We start from the raw sequence: 15,731 nt of genomic DNA on the forward strand, positions 1-15,731 counted from the left end.
TTTTAGTGCTTCCTTCCCCGTCTCCCCGCCTTAGTGTTTTGACATAGCGGCGGGTGGGGATTAGGACTGCGTTGTGCAGGAGAAAGAGTGGTAGCGCTGCCTACTGCTGGTAGGCTCGCTATGCAAGGGTGGCTGTTGGGGCAGCTTAATATTTCCCGGCGGGGGTGGAGGATTCAGAGCTTGGTATTTCTCTTCCCCCTCTCTGCCAAGGATGACCTTAGGTCTACGCGGGCTGACTCGCAATCCTTTTGATTGCCTACCTCATGTCGCAGCTTTTGGCTTGACCCGCACCTCAGGGTAGTGGTCTCCAGCCTACACCTTTTCTGCTGCTTCATGCGCGTGGTCCGGCTCCTACGGCTGCTAGGCTGTGGCTGGCTTCTAGGTTTGGGATACTTCGTTCTCACTTTTAGTGCGGAGGAAGATAGTTGGAATGTCAAGCTTCGGAATCTAATCCAGACTTTTTTTGTTGCCACGGGCTAGCTAGCCTGTTCCAGCTGTACTAGTCTTGTTACTTCACAAACAGACCATAGAGAGAGCGGGTGTTTTGGCAGTGTGCCCACACTGTCTTCACCTGGGTGATATCCCTCTTTTGCAGGGGTTTTGATGTCACACCTGCTACAGGAAGCACAGGATAGGCATTTTTCAGGTTGTTTGTTATAACCTACTCGGAAGCCTCAGTCTTACTCTTCTTTCAGTGGGGTTTCGTTTCAGTGACTCCTACCTCTCCTCTCTGAAGGAGGGGAGCGGCATGGTCTGGAATGATCAGCGATCAGCTGGTGCTGATGTTTTCCCCTGTGCTCTCACACGAGCCTGACGCATAGTCCCCAGCCCAGAGTTCTTCTCCCTGGGCATGTCAGCCTGCCTAATGCGTCCCCAGCCCAGAGTTCTTCTACCTGGGCATGTCAGCCTGCCTTATGCGTCCCCAGCCCAGAGTTCTTCTACCTGGGCATGTCAGCCTGCCTTATGCGTCCCCAGCCCAGAGTTCTTCTACCTGGGCATGTCGTTTGACACTTTCTCTTGGAAGGTTCGTCCTTCACAGGAGAGAAAAGGGAGGCTTTAGGCTCTTAGCACTGCCAGACTGGCGTGACCGCAGACGTCTGCGAGGCCTTAGCCTCGATCCTCTGTCACATGGATTCGATGGCCAGGCGGTTCCCTCTAGGACTTTACCCTAGCTTTGCCCCCTCTGGACTTAGACCACGTCAGGGATGCGTCTCTGTCCTGATGGGGAGCCCACATGGGCAATCACAGCTTGGGGCTGTTTACGTAGACGCAACTCCTTTGGCATTTCAATTGCCTGGAGTTAGGAGCAGTAGCTCTCAGTCTACTAGCCTTTCTCTTTGGCTATATATGCACCATGTCCGTTTGCATACGGACAATACTTCTGTTGCTGTCTTTGTGGATGAGCAGGTAGGAGCAAGTTCTCTCTCCCTGGCAGACAGAGCTTATGGGATTCCGATTGGGTGCCTGTCACACCAAATCATTATCTCAGGTAAATATCTCCCCGGCCAGCTCAATAATCTGGCCGACTCGCTCAGCAGGACCTCTCAGGACTTGCACACGGGCTGGGCCTTCTGCATACAGGGCTGGAGTTTGTGCTGTTTGTGTTGCAGATCGTGGGTTATGACTCTGATCTGGGGGCATGAAGTACATAGGTCCTCCACTTTCTCTGTGTGCCCCTTATTGGCCAATTCGTGTTTAGAGCAGGGGTGCAACTCCTTAGCGCCCCTCTCTCAATCCAGGTGGTTAATCACCTCTGTTTCTTATCGCAGCTACTCTGAAACAGATAGGCCTCTCTATCGTTGGTCATGGCGCTTTTGTGTGCATGATCAAAGGACCTTGTTTTAAGAGGTTTAGAGGCTTACCCCTCTTTGGGATTTGCTCTAGTTTTGGAATGGTTGCGTTCTTTGGCATTTTGAGCCCTTACTCTTGGCTCGTTTGCTAGACTTAACGCGTAGGACTTTGTTCCTCTTACTCTGGGCTCAGGCCTGAAGGTCAGTGAGACCCATGTACCATTGAGGTTACCGGAGAGGATAGCCTTGGAACATAACAATTCCGTTTTTTCACAGCTTTTCGGCCAGGTTTCTTTGGATCAGAAACCTGGTCAATCTCCTCTGGTATTTAATTCCCTCCTCTCGGGAGGATTCTCGCTCCGGCCGATTTGGATTTTCTAACTGTCTCGTTAGAGCTTTAAAATCCTTTCTAGCTTGTGCTAAGCAATTCGAACTAAGAGCCAAAAGCTCATGTTCTTATCTCTTTACACTTTAGGTGAAAGAGACTTCTCTGAATTGACTTTCACAAGGGGTGTTACTACTTTCATAGGACAGTCCTATGGGTGGTGGCCTATTGAACAAAAGGGGGGGGGGGGGGGCGTTCAGTCCTCCTGCTTTTCTTTACAGGGGTTCAGGAGTCCAGAGCTGGGGGGGGGGGGGGGGGGGGGGTTCTTCTCTCTCTGTGTGGCATTCCGTTCGCTTAGGCGAAGTTTTGCCTTTTTCTCTTGGGAGGTCTAAGGACGTGTCCATTAAATTTGACCTCTTGGACATCTCCTGCTATTAACTTGTCATGGTCTTTTCTTTGCCCTCGTTAGTTTCGGCAGGACAGGTTCTTTCAGGGACATAATTAAGTCCCTCCTCCTTTAGGAGCAATCTGCATTTATGAGAATTGTGGTAAGAATATGTAATTTAATCGAAAATTTCAATAATAAATTTTCATTTGATTAATTAATATACTTACCCAATTCTCATAGTTAATACCCTCCCATCCATCCCCGCTACTTAATTTCCTACGGGATTTTGAGAAGTCTCGAAGGGCAGGTAATTTGAGTAGTGTTTCGACATCTAGCATGTGAGATTGAGGTCAATGCATTTATGAGAATTGGGTAAGTATATTAATCAAATGAAAATTTATTATTGAAATTTTTGATTTTCACCCATGTCTGATGCCAGGTAGAACTGATGCCACAGTTTATGCTGAGGTCTGCAAGCAGCAGTACAACGGTAAGTAATCTCTCTCTCAGCCTTGTCCCATTTTCACCATGTCTGATGCCAGGCAAAACTCAGGCTGAAAGCTTTCCCTTCTTTCTAGTCACCCTCACCATCATTCAACACTGAGGCATGCGTGTGCCATCTGTTGATTGTGATGACGTCAGTAACGTCTGTTGATTGTGATGATGTCAGTAACGGATGAGGATTACTTGTCTGTTGATTGTCATGACGTCAGTAACTGATGAGGATTACTTGTCTGTTGATTGTCATGACGTGAGTAACTGATGAGGATTACTTGTCTGTTGATTGTGATGACGTCAGTACAGCAGTCCCTGCAATGTACGGCCCCCGGCGTGAGCGGACACCTGACATGTACGGACACATTTGCTGGGCACGGAGTGTTTTCCTTCTATATTTGCCCCCCCTTAAACGGACACCTGCAAAACGTGGACGCGGACACTCATTTTCGGTCCCAACAGCAGGTCATACCTCCAATGTACGGACAGACCATCGTCAAATATTCACCACAACAAAATTGATAACAGAGCAGTCCGGCTCTTGGTACAAAGATCACAGCCGCAATGGCATGATGACAGTCACTGATAACTTGAGTGCACGTGTACCCATCAGGAGGGGGGGGGGTAGTTTTGGTCAGGAGTGGAGTACATGCGAAGATGCCAACATGAAACTGCACTGTGCTCTTTATTCTTGTCTGTTGGATGTAAACAACAGAAACCACAGTCGATGAAGGTCTGGTCATGAGCGAAAGAGAGTGAAAAACCGGCCACAGTTCTCAGCATCGCGTGTCTGTGTGTAACCTCTTACATTGACAAGATACTCTTGTTTCCCCTCAGCCTTGACCAGTGAGTCGGTTGCCTAATCTGTGAACCCTTCAATTGTCTTGCTTTGTCAAAAGTTACCAGCTGGCCTCTCTGGCCACAGCCCCAAACAGTACATTGCTGGAGGGAGTGAGAGAGGGGGGGGGGGGGGGGTGGAGGGGTAGCTGGCTAAACTCTGTGGGGTGTCCGGTGTCACTGCATGTCAGCAGGAAGAGCATTGGAGAGAAATAGAGAGGTGTACTCTTCCACACAATTTTCAAGCATCAGTTGTGGCGGCTTGGGGTAGGCATTAGTGAGGGAGAGTGGGAGCTGTGTTATGTACAGTGTATTTCCGACTGACTGAAGAGTGAAAAGTGTCACTGCCATGCCATGCCACATGATCGGCATGCAGTCAATAAAGCCAGACAAGAAGAAAATAAATTACTTTATTGAGACATGCAGCTCTATCTGCTGCTATTTATTCAAACTGGTTTTCAAACTTATTCTTGCAAAGCATCTGCACACACTCCTCTGTGCTGTGTTTGTGTGGCTGCTTTCGTATGTCAGTGCATGGTGAGTGTGTTCACTGCCTTGAGGATTTATTTTATCTCTTCTTTTCAACACTTTTCATGCAAATCATTTTTACAGAACGTTTAAATAAGTATTAGGAGTTTATTGTTATTGTTTAGTAGCCACAAGAAGTGATTAGCATAGACTCAATCCTGTTGTTTGTGTGTCTCTGTGTGAGTGTATGGGGGAGGGGGTGGTGTGGTCACCCCTCCCGTGACCGGACACCTGCAATGTACGGACAGTTTTGCTATGGCCCAAGGGTGTCCGTTCATGAGAGGGACTGCTGTAACTGATGAGGATTACTTGTCTGTTGATTGTGATGACGTCAGTAACTGATGAGGATTACTTGTCTGTTGATTGTGATGACGTCAGTAACTGATGAGGATTACTTGTCTGTTGATTGTGATGACGTCAGTAACTGATGAGGATTACTTGTCTGTTGATTGTGATGACATCAGTAACTGATGCAGATTACTTGTCTGTTGATTGTCATGACGTCAGTAACTGATGAGGATTACTTGTCTGTTGATTGTCATGACGTCAGTAACTGATGAGGATTACATATGTGTGCAGATTCCTTGGGAGATCTGGACAGTCCCTTGGATGATGACCCTGCCCCTTTTGTGAGTGACAGCGAAAGCTCCGCCCCCACAACACCCACTGGTGATGGCACACCGGTCTCCATCCTCCGACAGCGGAAACGTGCAGGTAACTATAGCAGTGCATTGTTTTCAGTGATGCATTTGTTTTTTGTTTTCTCTTTTTCTGTTTGTCAGTCTTTCAAGGACAAATACCAATGGCTTTTATGCTATATGGCGGATTAAATTCTTGTACTTGTTTTTTACATTTAGTCAAGTTTTGACTAAATGTTTTAACATAGAGGGGGAATCGAGACGAGGGTCGTAGTGTATGTGTGTGTGTGTGTGTGTCTGTCTGTCTGTGCGTGTGTGTGTGTGTGTGTGTCTGTCTGTGCGTGTGTGTGTGTAGAGCGATTCAGACTAAACTACTGGACCGATCTTTATGAAATTTTACATGAGAGTTCCTGGGAATGATATCCCCGGACGTTTTTTTCATTTTTTCGATAAATGTCTTTCATGACGTCATATCCGGCTTTTTGTAAAAGTTGAGGCGGCACTGTCACACCCTCATTTTTCAATCAAATTTTTCAATCTTCGACGAAGGCCGGACTTCGGTATTGCATTTCAGCTTGGTGGCTTAAAAATTAATTAATGACTTTGGTCATTAAAAATCTGAAAATTGTAAAAAAAAAATATATATATATATAAAACGATCCAAATTTACGTTCATCTTATTCTTCATCTTTTCCTGATTCCAAAAACATATAAATATGTTATATTTGGATTAAAAACAAGCTCTGAAAATTAAAAATATAAAAATTATGATCAAAATTAAATTTTCGGAATCAATTTAAAAACACTTTCATCTTATTCCTTGTCGGTTCCTGATTCCAAAAACATATAGATATGATATGTTTGGATTAAAAACACGCTCAGAAAGTTAAAACGAAGAGAGGTATAGAAAAGCGTGCTATCCTTCTCAGCGCAACTACTACCCCGCTCTTCTTGTCAATTTCACTACCTTTGCCACAAGCGGTGGACTGACAATGCTACGAGTATACGGTCTTGCTGAAAAATTGCAGTGCGTTCAGTTTCATTCTGTGAGTTCGACAGCTTGACTAAATGTTGTATTTTCCAGGTCCTAGCATTGTAAGCCGTTCGGCGTACTTTACGCCGAAATAACATCTCCAGTACGCGGAATTTGATTTGGTGTACGCCGAAATGCAAAAACCTGTTATTCCCAAACGGTAAACCCAAACAGTCCCAGCTTTCGTTTTGTGCGCCGTTCGGTTCAATTCTCAATTGGTTTGACAGTTTGCTTGAGCACGCACTTCCTCTGGCATCGCGCGAGCATGCTTTGTGCCGGTGTTTTGTGGCTCTAGACTTGAAATAATGTCTCGAAGCGACATTGTTGAACGTGGTCAGCCATTCAGTGAGAAAGAATCCAGGTATTCCTAGAAGTGGGAATGGCTGGATTTTGTTCCGAAGGCGGAAGGCAAGTCTGAAGAAGTAATGTGCCGATACAGACTATGGCTCCGAAAGGTTGCTATTTCTGTGAAGGCATAATTTAGTTGCTCAATCTTCTTTGGGGGAGGGGGGGGGGATCATTTTAGGTAAAAAAATCTCTAAAAAAAATCTTCAAATTCGGGGGGCTTTGCCCCTGGACCACACCCGCCTTTGTAAGCTGAACTCACTTTTTCCAATGCTAGGCCCTGATTTTCCCCTTACGCGACTTGTTTCTTCTTCTTTCTTAATTCATATGTCAGCCTGTATATTGGTCTTGCTGTCTGTCCATCAGTCAGCCTGTCTACCTTCCAGTCTGTCCATCAGTCAGTCTATCTTCCAGTCTGTCCATCAGTCAGCCTGTCTATCTTCCATCAGTCAGCCTGTCTTTCCAGTCTGTCCATCAGTCAGCCTGTCTATCTTCCAGTCTGTCCATCAGTCAGCCTGTCTACCTTCCAGTCTGTCCATCAGTCAGTCTATCTTCCAGTCTGTCCATCAGTCAGCCTGTCTATCTTCCATCAGTCAGCCTGTCTATCTTCCAGTCTGTCCATCAGTCAGCCTGTCTATCTTCCAGTCTGTCCATCAGTCAGCCTGTCTATCTTCCAGTCTGTCCATCAGTCAGCCTGTCTACCTTCCAGTCTGTCCATCAGTCAGCCTGTCTATCTTCCAGTCTGTCCATCAGTCAGCCTGTCTATCTTCCAGTCTGTCCATCAGTCAGCCTGTCTATCTTCCAGTCTGTCCATCAGTCAGCCTGTCTACCTTCCAGTCTGTCCATCAGTCAGCCTGTCTATCTTCCAGTCTGTCCATCAGTCAGCCTGTCTATCTTCCAGTCTGTCCATCAGTCAGCCTGTCTATCTTCCAGTCTGTCCATCAGTCAGCCTGTCTATCTTCCAGTCTGTCCATCAGTCAGCCTGTCTATCTTCCAGTCTGTCCATCAGTCAGCCTGTCTATCTTCCAGTCTGTCCATCAGTCAGCCTGTCTATCTTCAAGTCTGTCCATCAGTCAGCCTGTCTATCTTCCAGTCTGTCCATCAGTCAGCCTGTCTACCTTCCAGTCTGTCCATCAGTCAGTCTGTCTAGCTTCCTGTCTGTCCATCAGTCAGCCTGCCAATGTCAATCTCTCTCTCTATTGCTCAATTCCTGTTCCTGCCAACTTTGTTTTGTTACTTTTAGCATTCAATTTTTATGATACATTCGGGATAAACTTTTAATTTTGTGATTTTTCACTCTACTTATAGAATGTTGGTGTTCATAAACAGTTTCGCGCTGGTGATTTTGAATGTCTCAACTTTGACGTTTGTCATTGTTTGCAGAGAGAGAAAAGAAGCAAGTGAGGTTTCATGAGTCTGTGGTGGATAACACTCAGCTAAGGCAGCAAGGTGAGTTGTCTCTTCTTGCATAGCTTTTGTTCTGTCGGTTTTTACATCTTATACAGCCGTACTTGTCTGTAACAACTACGCAATGGACCGACCAAAAGTGGTCGTTATAAACAGGTGTTTGCTATGGAAAGGGAAATTATATAGAAGAAAAACTTGTCAAGAATCCTTGGGAGTGGTTGTTGTTAGCAGGTGGTCACTTTCAAGGATCCTTGGGAGTGGTTGTTGTTAGCAGGTGGTCACTTTCAAGAGGTAGTAGCAAGGGCAGGTTGGACTGTACCATGTTAATTTGATTCATATATTTGAATTGAAAGACAAGCATTCTTTAGAACAGGAAAGGAGAGCTGATGATCAGTGTGCTGCGTGTTTACTGTAATGGACACAACATGAAGCTTGTGCACTTACTGGTCACCCTTGTGTCGCCTTGCTATGGGGCTCCTTGTTGTCATAGGGTGCTTGATATTGTCGCTACCATTGTTGGTTAGAACAGTATTTTATTCTGTATGGAATGGGCTCCTTGTTATCATAGGGTGCTTGATATTGTCGCTACCATTGTTGGTTAGAACAGTATTTTATTCTGTATGGAATGGGCTCCTTGTTATGGTGCTTGATATTGTCGCTACCATTGTTGGTTAGAACAGTATTTTATTCTGTATGGAATGGGCTCCTTGTTATCATAGGGTGCTTGATATTGTCGCTACCATTGTTGGTTAGAACAGTATTTTATTCTGTATGGAATGGGCTCCTTGTTATGGTGCTTGATATTGTCGCTACCATTGTTGGTTAGAACAGTATTTTATTCTGTATGGAATGGGCTCCTTGTTATCATAGGGTGCTTGATATTGTCGCTACCATTGTTAGTTAGAACAGTATTTTATTCTGTATGGAATGGGGTCCTTGTTATCATAGGGTGCTTGATATTGTCGCTACCATTGTTGGTTTGAACAGTATTGTATTCTGTTGAAGACAATCATGATACAAAATTGACAAAACAATCGGAGCATTAATTGAAGGAAAAGCTAATATTATGTGTCTCGTTATATTATCATGTTCTTTTACATTTGTTGCCATGGTTATTTACAGTAGCAGGTGGCTTTCCTGTTATATTGGTCTTGCTGCCTTGTTTGCTTTTATCTGTTGCCATGGTTACTAACAGAAGAGTGGGTGTCTCTGTTGGTGGTGGATGCACTGTTACCCTTTTCTTGTTGCCATTATTGCTTAAATCTGTTACCATGGTTACTTGAAGAACAGAAGAGTGGGTGTCTTATGTTCTTGCTTTAATGTTTGCTCTAATCTGTTCCCATGGTTACTTACAGAAGAGTGGGTGTCTCGCACTGTGGTGGTCGTGTTGCTGTTGATCTGCTGTTTCTTCCTGACGATCCTGGGGCTGGGACTGTACTGCCGCGTCATCGACTCCAACCTGTGTGGCTCCATGGTGCAGGTGGCACGCGACGCGTACCTCAACGTGCGATACCAGTACTACAAGTACACGTCCACCAAGCACGTCAAGTTCGCGTGATAGACGTCGCTAGAGGTGGCACGCGACGCGTATCTCAACTTGCGATACTAGTACTGCAAATACACATCCACCTAGCACGTCAAGTTTGCGTGATGGATGTTGTTCTGCTACGAATCTCATCTCTTCTCTCTGCTGTTACTCAGGGCTGGCCCTGTCTTGCTGTTAGTGGAGGTGGAGTCACGCTTCTTCTGAGGAATCTGGCTGTGGTTTAAGCAGGGAATGTAGAAAGGTCAATCAGGGTCACCATCGTCTCTGTTGCTTGTAGAGTAAGTGTTTCTGAGGAAGATTGCGCTTGTGATGGTCAGGGAAAAATAAGCCAAGCAACGATGAAGGGGCCTTTCTGCACAGAGTTTTATTTTGCTGTATAGATTTCATAGTAGAGTATAAATGATGGAGGGTTTGAGCTTGTGCTGCACTGCCGTTGTTAGAAATGACCTGAAGTGTCCCGGTGTATTTTGTGTTGAAGAAACATGCTCAGTGGTGTGCATTTGAAAGGAGGCTACAAGTATGCTGTTGAAGTGACCGAGTCGCTTGCTAGTATTGTTTCCTTAACTCTCATGTGATTTTTCATTGTATTAGACACTGTGTAGATTTGTGTACTAAGTTACAGACTTACATATAACCCTTACATAGCAGATTGTTCAATAGTCTCCTGTCCGCCCAGCCGACCTTCCCCTTGACCCTGCTTGTGACCTCGATGTTTGATGCCCCCGCAATGGGCACGGTACTCTCTAAGCACCCAAAACCTCAAAGAGAGATAACTGGCGAAAACCTTCCTATTGTAGTCTCCTGTCCGCCCAGCCGACCTTCCCCTTGACCCTGCTTGTGACCTCGATGTTTGATGCCCCGGCAAGGGGCACGGTACCCTGTAAGCACCCAAAACCTCAAAGAGATAACTGGCGGAAACCTTCCTATTGTGCAAACCCTTGAAGTGAACTTGCTAAAGTGATAAACAACGAATGATGTTATAAGTCACTGTTGTAAGGTACACAAGACGTCGCTCTTTTTGACCTAATGGCATTTATTTAGAGCTTCATGTCTGCATTGATTATTGTATTCTGTAATTAATTTGTGTAGTGACAAGGTTTGATCATTACTGATTTTAAAAGTGCGGATTCGCGCCTTGAACATTGTTTTTAACTAATGTACCGTAATCAAAAGTTCAAAATTGCAATGCAGTACATGCCAGTTTGTGTAGAGTTGTAGCAGAGACCTGAAGGAATCTGTGATGTTTGGTGGTGGTTTTTGACATTTTGTTGTAATGTAAACACATTTTTTTTTTAATTCAATATAGTAGTCATGAACTGCCAATTTCCTTTATACCCACTTTTGCTAACTATCTCAAATTTGCCCGCTCTTTTACACGGGATAATGCCAGCCCTCCACTTTGACTCAAACCCCAAAATCAACGTCCTGACGTCTTGCTGTGCAAAGTGGGAATGTTTTGAGGAATTAATTTCTTAAAAAGGCACTAGTGGTTTTTTTTTTAAATTGTTCATAAAAACAGTTCCAACTCGGAAACAAAATCAGTCAGGATGTTGAATTTTGGTATGTGTCCAAGTCAAGGGACGGCCTGTATCCCGTGTCAAATCCTGGACAGATCGGAGATGGTGAGCCAACTCATTTTAGTCGGCATCAAGTCAAATCAAAATGGCTACCCATGTGAACAGCACAAACTAGTTCTAAGCGGCGATTCTCGCCAGACTTAGCCTTTCGGGTTTGTCCGGTCGTCCTTGTTGTTTTCCGGAGAAAGGAAACCTAGAGCTAACCAATCAGTAAGCACGATAAAAAACAAGTCTGGACAAAATCGCTGAAGAGTCACGGCCAAGTCAAGCAGTGTAGTCGCTGACGAGTCTGGTCCGAATCGTTTCTAAATCACTAGGGCTGTTCACATAGCAGACTTTTCGCCGATTCGGCCTCAACAACTCGGGAGCAATTTTCAAACGACTAAAGTTGGTCACAAAGTTGGTTGCAAGTGTACCATGTGAACAGCACTTTAGATTTTAGAGGGTGTTAAAAAAGTGGTTCCACGCTAACTGTCTACCGTAAGGGTCACATGTAGATTCAAAGTGTTGACTTGTTTGCTGGAAAAGTGCATCCCCCTTGTTTGCTGGAAAAGTGCATCCCCCTTAACAGGCCTTGATAATCGGTGATGACAAAATGTGTTGTAGGTACTAGAGTGTATCAAAGTTTTACCTGTACATGGTTGTGTACCTTCTTGACATGTTACATCTCAGCATCTTCTGTTTTCAAGTCAAAGCCCTTGTAAATTGTTGTAATCAAACCTTGATATTAGATATATATGTGATACGAAGTGTTTGATAACATTTTGCAAAAGGCTTTCCCTGAACCCCCCCCCCCCCCACCCCTTCCTTCCATTTTCCCTTTGTTTTGTTAGCATTTCATTGTTTGTTTTGTGCATAGCCTAGCTGATAAGGCTGAAGCCCCATCTCAACACTGTTGGATTAAATTGAGCATGATGGTGTAATACTGAGACTTACTATCAAACCTGAATGTAAATTTTGCCTTTTATCGTGGCAGGTTAAAATCTAAAAGACCCCCCCCCCCCCCCCCCCCGCGGGTTAGGGGGAGTCCCATATTGGTTGGGACGAGAAAGAATTTACCCGATGCTCCCCAGTATGTCGTAAGAGGCGACTAATGGATTCTGTTTCTCCTGTTAAGTGTTTCTTGTATAGAATATAGTCCATTTTTGTAAAGATTTTAGTCAAGCAGTATGTAAGAAATGTTAAGTCCTTTGTACTGGAAACTTGCATTCTCCCAGTAAGGTAATATATTGTACTACATTGCAAGCCCCTGGAGCAAATTTTTTATTAGTGCTTTTGTGAACAAGAAACAATTGACAAGTGGCTCTATCCCATCTCCCCCCTTCACCCGTCGCGATATAACCTTCGTGGTTGAAAACGACGTAAAACACCAAATGAAGAAAGAAAGAAAGAAAGAAATCTAAAAGGTAGGTTGCACTTTCTTCACCAGGCAAACAGCCTATGCAGCAGTTGACATAGATAACTTTCTTGGCATTATTCTTTTGTGACAATTACCAGTTTCGTGATATTGAAAAATACCTCGCACAGAAGTTTCTTCTTTGATTGATGTGTGTTGATTTAACACTTTCTACCCCACCTATGTTGACCAAGGTTTTTTTTAGCCGAGACCAGCTGTGCTGCAGCAGGTCACTCAGATTTGTAGTAACTGTGTAGTAACTGTGTATCAACACGCTGGAATGCAGGCGTTAGATGGACGTTACAGGGAGCGACTGAAGCTAACAGTCTTAGTGGATATATATCCGTACCTGGTCAGATAGAGCCATATGAGTGGGTACGGATATATCCGTACCTGGGAGACAATGAGTTAAGCTTGTTGACAATCATTTATGTCTTAGAATATTTCCTTCTAGGTCTTGATGATCTAGTCATGTGTTGGCACTACTGGTCATTTTGTCCTTGCCTCTTTTTCTTGTCGTTCGCTGGTCCTTGCCTCTTTTTCTTGTCGTTCGCTGGTCCTTGCCTCTTTTTCTTGTCGTTCGCTGGTCCTTGCCTCTTTTTCTTGTCGTTCGCTGGTCCTTGCCTCTTTTTCTTGTCGTTCGCTGGTCCTTGCCTCTTGAACTACTCACTGTGTATCCTCTCATTCAAGAGTTTTCAAAACTCATACTATGAACCTCTTTGATGCAGCATAAATATAAATTGTTATTGTGACCTTTTTGTGTCTATGTTATCAGACTAAGCCACTGCACCTGCCTGTGTCCACATAATCTCTTAGACTAGATGACAAATACGTAGGATGATGTTATCAGACTAAGCCACTGCACCTGCCTGTGTCCACATAATCTCTTTGACTAGATGACAAATACGTAGGATGATGTTATCAGACTAAGCCACTGCACCTGTCTGGGTCCACATAATCTCTTAGACTAGATGACAAATACGTAGGATGATGTTATCAGACTAAGCCACTGCACCTGTCTGTCCACATAATCTCTTAGACTAGATGACAAATACGTAGGATGATGTTATCAGACTAAGCCACTGCACCTGCCTGTGTCCACATAATTTCTTAGACTAGATGACAAATACGTAGGATGATGTTATCAGACTAAGCCACTGCACCTGCCTGTGTCCACATAATCTCTTGGACTAGATGACAAATATGTAGGATGATGTTATCAGACTAAACCACTGCACCTGCCTGTGTCCACATAATCTCTTAGACTAGATGACAAATACGTAGGATGATGTTATCAGACTAAGCCACTGCACCTGCCTGTGTCCCCATAATCTCTTGGACTAGATGACAAATACGTAGGATGATGTTCGAGAGAGTGTAGAAAGCTTACTTGTTGTTCTTTGTGTCATCTAAACCCAAAACTTCTTCAACATGATGTATACTAAAGATGTGTAAGTGCACATTTCCTATTTGTAAACTCGTAGCTTGTGGTTGATACACCTGTAGTACCATTGAACATAAATTCTCAAAACACTGAAAGACTTGTATGTCTGATAAAGCTACAACAGGATTGTGCCAACAATGAATTTAAAATATCTAAGATGTTGTTTGTGGTTGTGAGCTGACCTTCCGCTCTCAATGTGCGGTTTGATGTGCAAACAGACGGGCGCAGTGGCTTAGTGGCTTAGTCGCCGGCCTCCCATGTGGAAGGTCACAGGTTCAAACCCCGACTGCGTCTGGTGGGATAATGTTAGAGATTTTTCCGAACTCCCAGGTCAACTTATGTGCAGAGCTGCTAGTGCCTTAACCCCCTTCATGTGTACAGGCGAGACCAAGTGTGCACGAAAAAGATCCTATAATCTGTGTCAGAGTTCGATGGGTTATAGAAACACGAAAATACCCACTATTCTTTTTCTGAAAGGGGTGCATGGCTGCCTGAATGGCGGGGGTAAAAACGGTCATACATGTAAAAGATTGTAGGAGTTTCAGCCCATCAACGCAGAAGAAGATGTGTAAACAAGCTGGGTATAAGTGTGAAATGTGTAACAAGGTTTAAGAAGGGGGGCATTTTCTGCTTCAAACGACATGATCTGTGCTCAGCTTATCTGGAGAACAAGTTCAAACCTGACACAGTGTCTGTGGTTGAAAATGAAATGTCAACAATGAAATTGCTATTTTTGGTCACATGCTACTATTTTGTACTTGTTTTGTTTTACTGTGTGTGTTTTTTATATTTAGTCAAGTTTTGACTAAATATTTTAACGTAGAGGGGGGAATCGAGACGAGGGTCGTGGTGTATGTGTGTGTGTCTGTCTGTCTGTCTGTCTGTCTGTCTGTGTGTGTAGAGCGATTCAGACTAAACTACTGGACCGATCTTTATGAAATTTGACATGAGAGTTCCTGGGTATGAAATCCCCATACGTTTTTTTCATTTTTCCAATAAATGTCTTTGATGACATCATATCCGGCTTTTCGTGAAAGTTGAGGCGGCACTGTCACGCTCTCATTTTTCAACCAAATTGGTTGAAATTTTGGTCAAGTAATTTTCGACGAAGGCCGGGGTTTGGTATTGCATTTCAGCTTGGTGGCTTAAAAACTAATGAGTGAGTTTGGTCATTAAAAATCTGAAAATTGTAAAAAAATCATTTGTTATATAAAACGATCCAAATTTACGTACATCTTATTCTTTATCATTTTCTGATTCCAAAAATATATAAATATGTTATATTTGGATAAAAAACAAGCTCTGAAAATTAAAAATATACAAATTATTATCAAAATTAAATTGTCCAAATCAATTTAAAAACACCTTCATCTTATTCCTTGTCGGTTCCTGATTCCAAAAACATATAGATATGATATGTTTGGATTAAAAACACGCTCAGAAAGTTAAAACGAAGAGAGGTACAGAAAAGCGTGCTATCCTTCACAGCGCAAGTACTACCCCGCTCTTCTTGTCAATTTCACTGCCTTTGCCGTGCGCGGTGGACTGACGATGCTACGAGTATACGGTCTTGCTGCGTTGCATTGCGTTCAGTTTCATTCTGTGAGTTCGACAGCTACTTGACTAAATGTTGTATTTTCGCCTTACGCGACTTGTTTAAAGTTGTTTTTGTGTGTACTTAAGTTGTGTTACTGGTGGTTTTGTTTGTTACAGTAACATTGTTTTATTTGTATGCTTGCTTAAATAATGTGTTATTATAACAGTTACCACTTGGGTTTAAATATTCATTTTAAGAGAACTGGTACTGAGTTATGTATCTATTATACTCATGTATTTATTTGTAAAACATTAGCTGCCTTGTATATCTTTTTACTTATATGTCATGCCTGGTTCAGATGAACCATCATATCAGTAAGCAGATGGGAGTTGTGATCTTACTTCATGGTGATTTTTAGTGAGAGATTTGACAGAGGCTGCCCTCT

At 43.7% G+C, this 15,731-nt stretch overlaps 1 protein-coding gene across 2 annotated transcripts in view; it reads left to right on the forward strand.

Annotated features, from left to right (window-relative positions):
• Positions 1–11,707, forward strand: part of LOC138951621 (uncharacterized) — a 28,301-nt gene extending 16,594 nt beyond the window's left edge. For both annotated transcript variants that reach the window (XM_070323152.1, XM_070323153.1), the window contains exons 9-11: positions 4,943–5,077; positions 7,763–7,828; positions 9,142–11,707. In XM_070323152.1, coding sequence (XP_070179253.1) covers positions 4,943–5,077; positions 7,763–7,828; positions 9,142–9,344 — 404 coding nt within the window. In that variant the 3' untranslated portion in view covers positions 9,345–11,707. The remainder of the gene's footprint in view (positions 1–4,942; positions 5,078–7,762; positions 7,829–9,141) is intronic.
• The last annotated feature ends 4,024 nt before the right edge of the window (positions 11,708–15,731 follow it).

Source organism: Littorina saxatilis, linkage group LG17 (assembly GCF_037325665.1).
Source record: "Littorina saxatilis isolate snail1 linkage group LG17, US_GU_Lsax_2.0, whole genome shotgun sequence".
Classification (NCBI taxonomy): Eukaryota; Metazoa; Mollusca; class Gastropoda; order Littorinimorpha; family Littorinidae; genus Littorina; species Littorina saxatilis.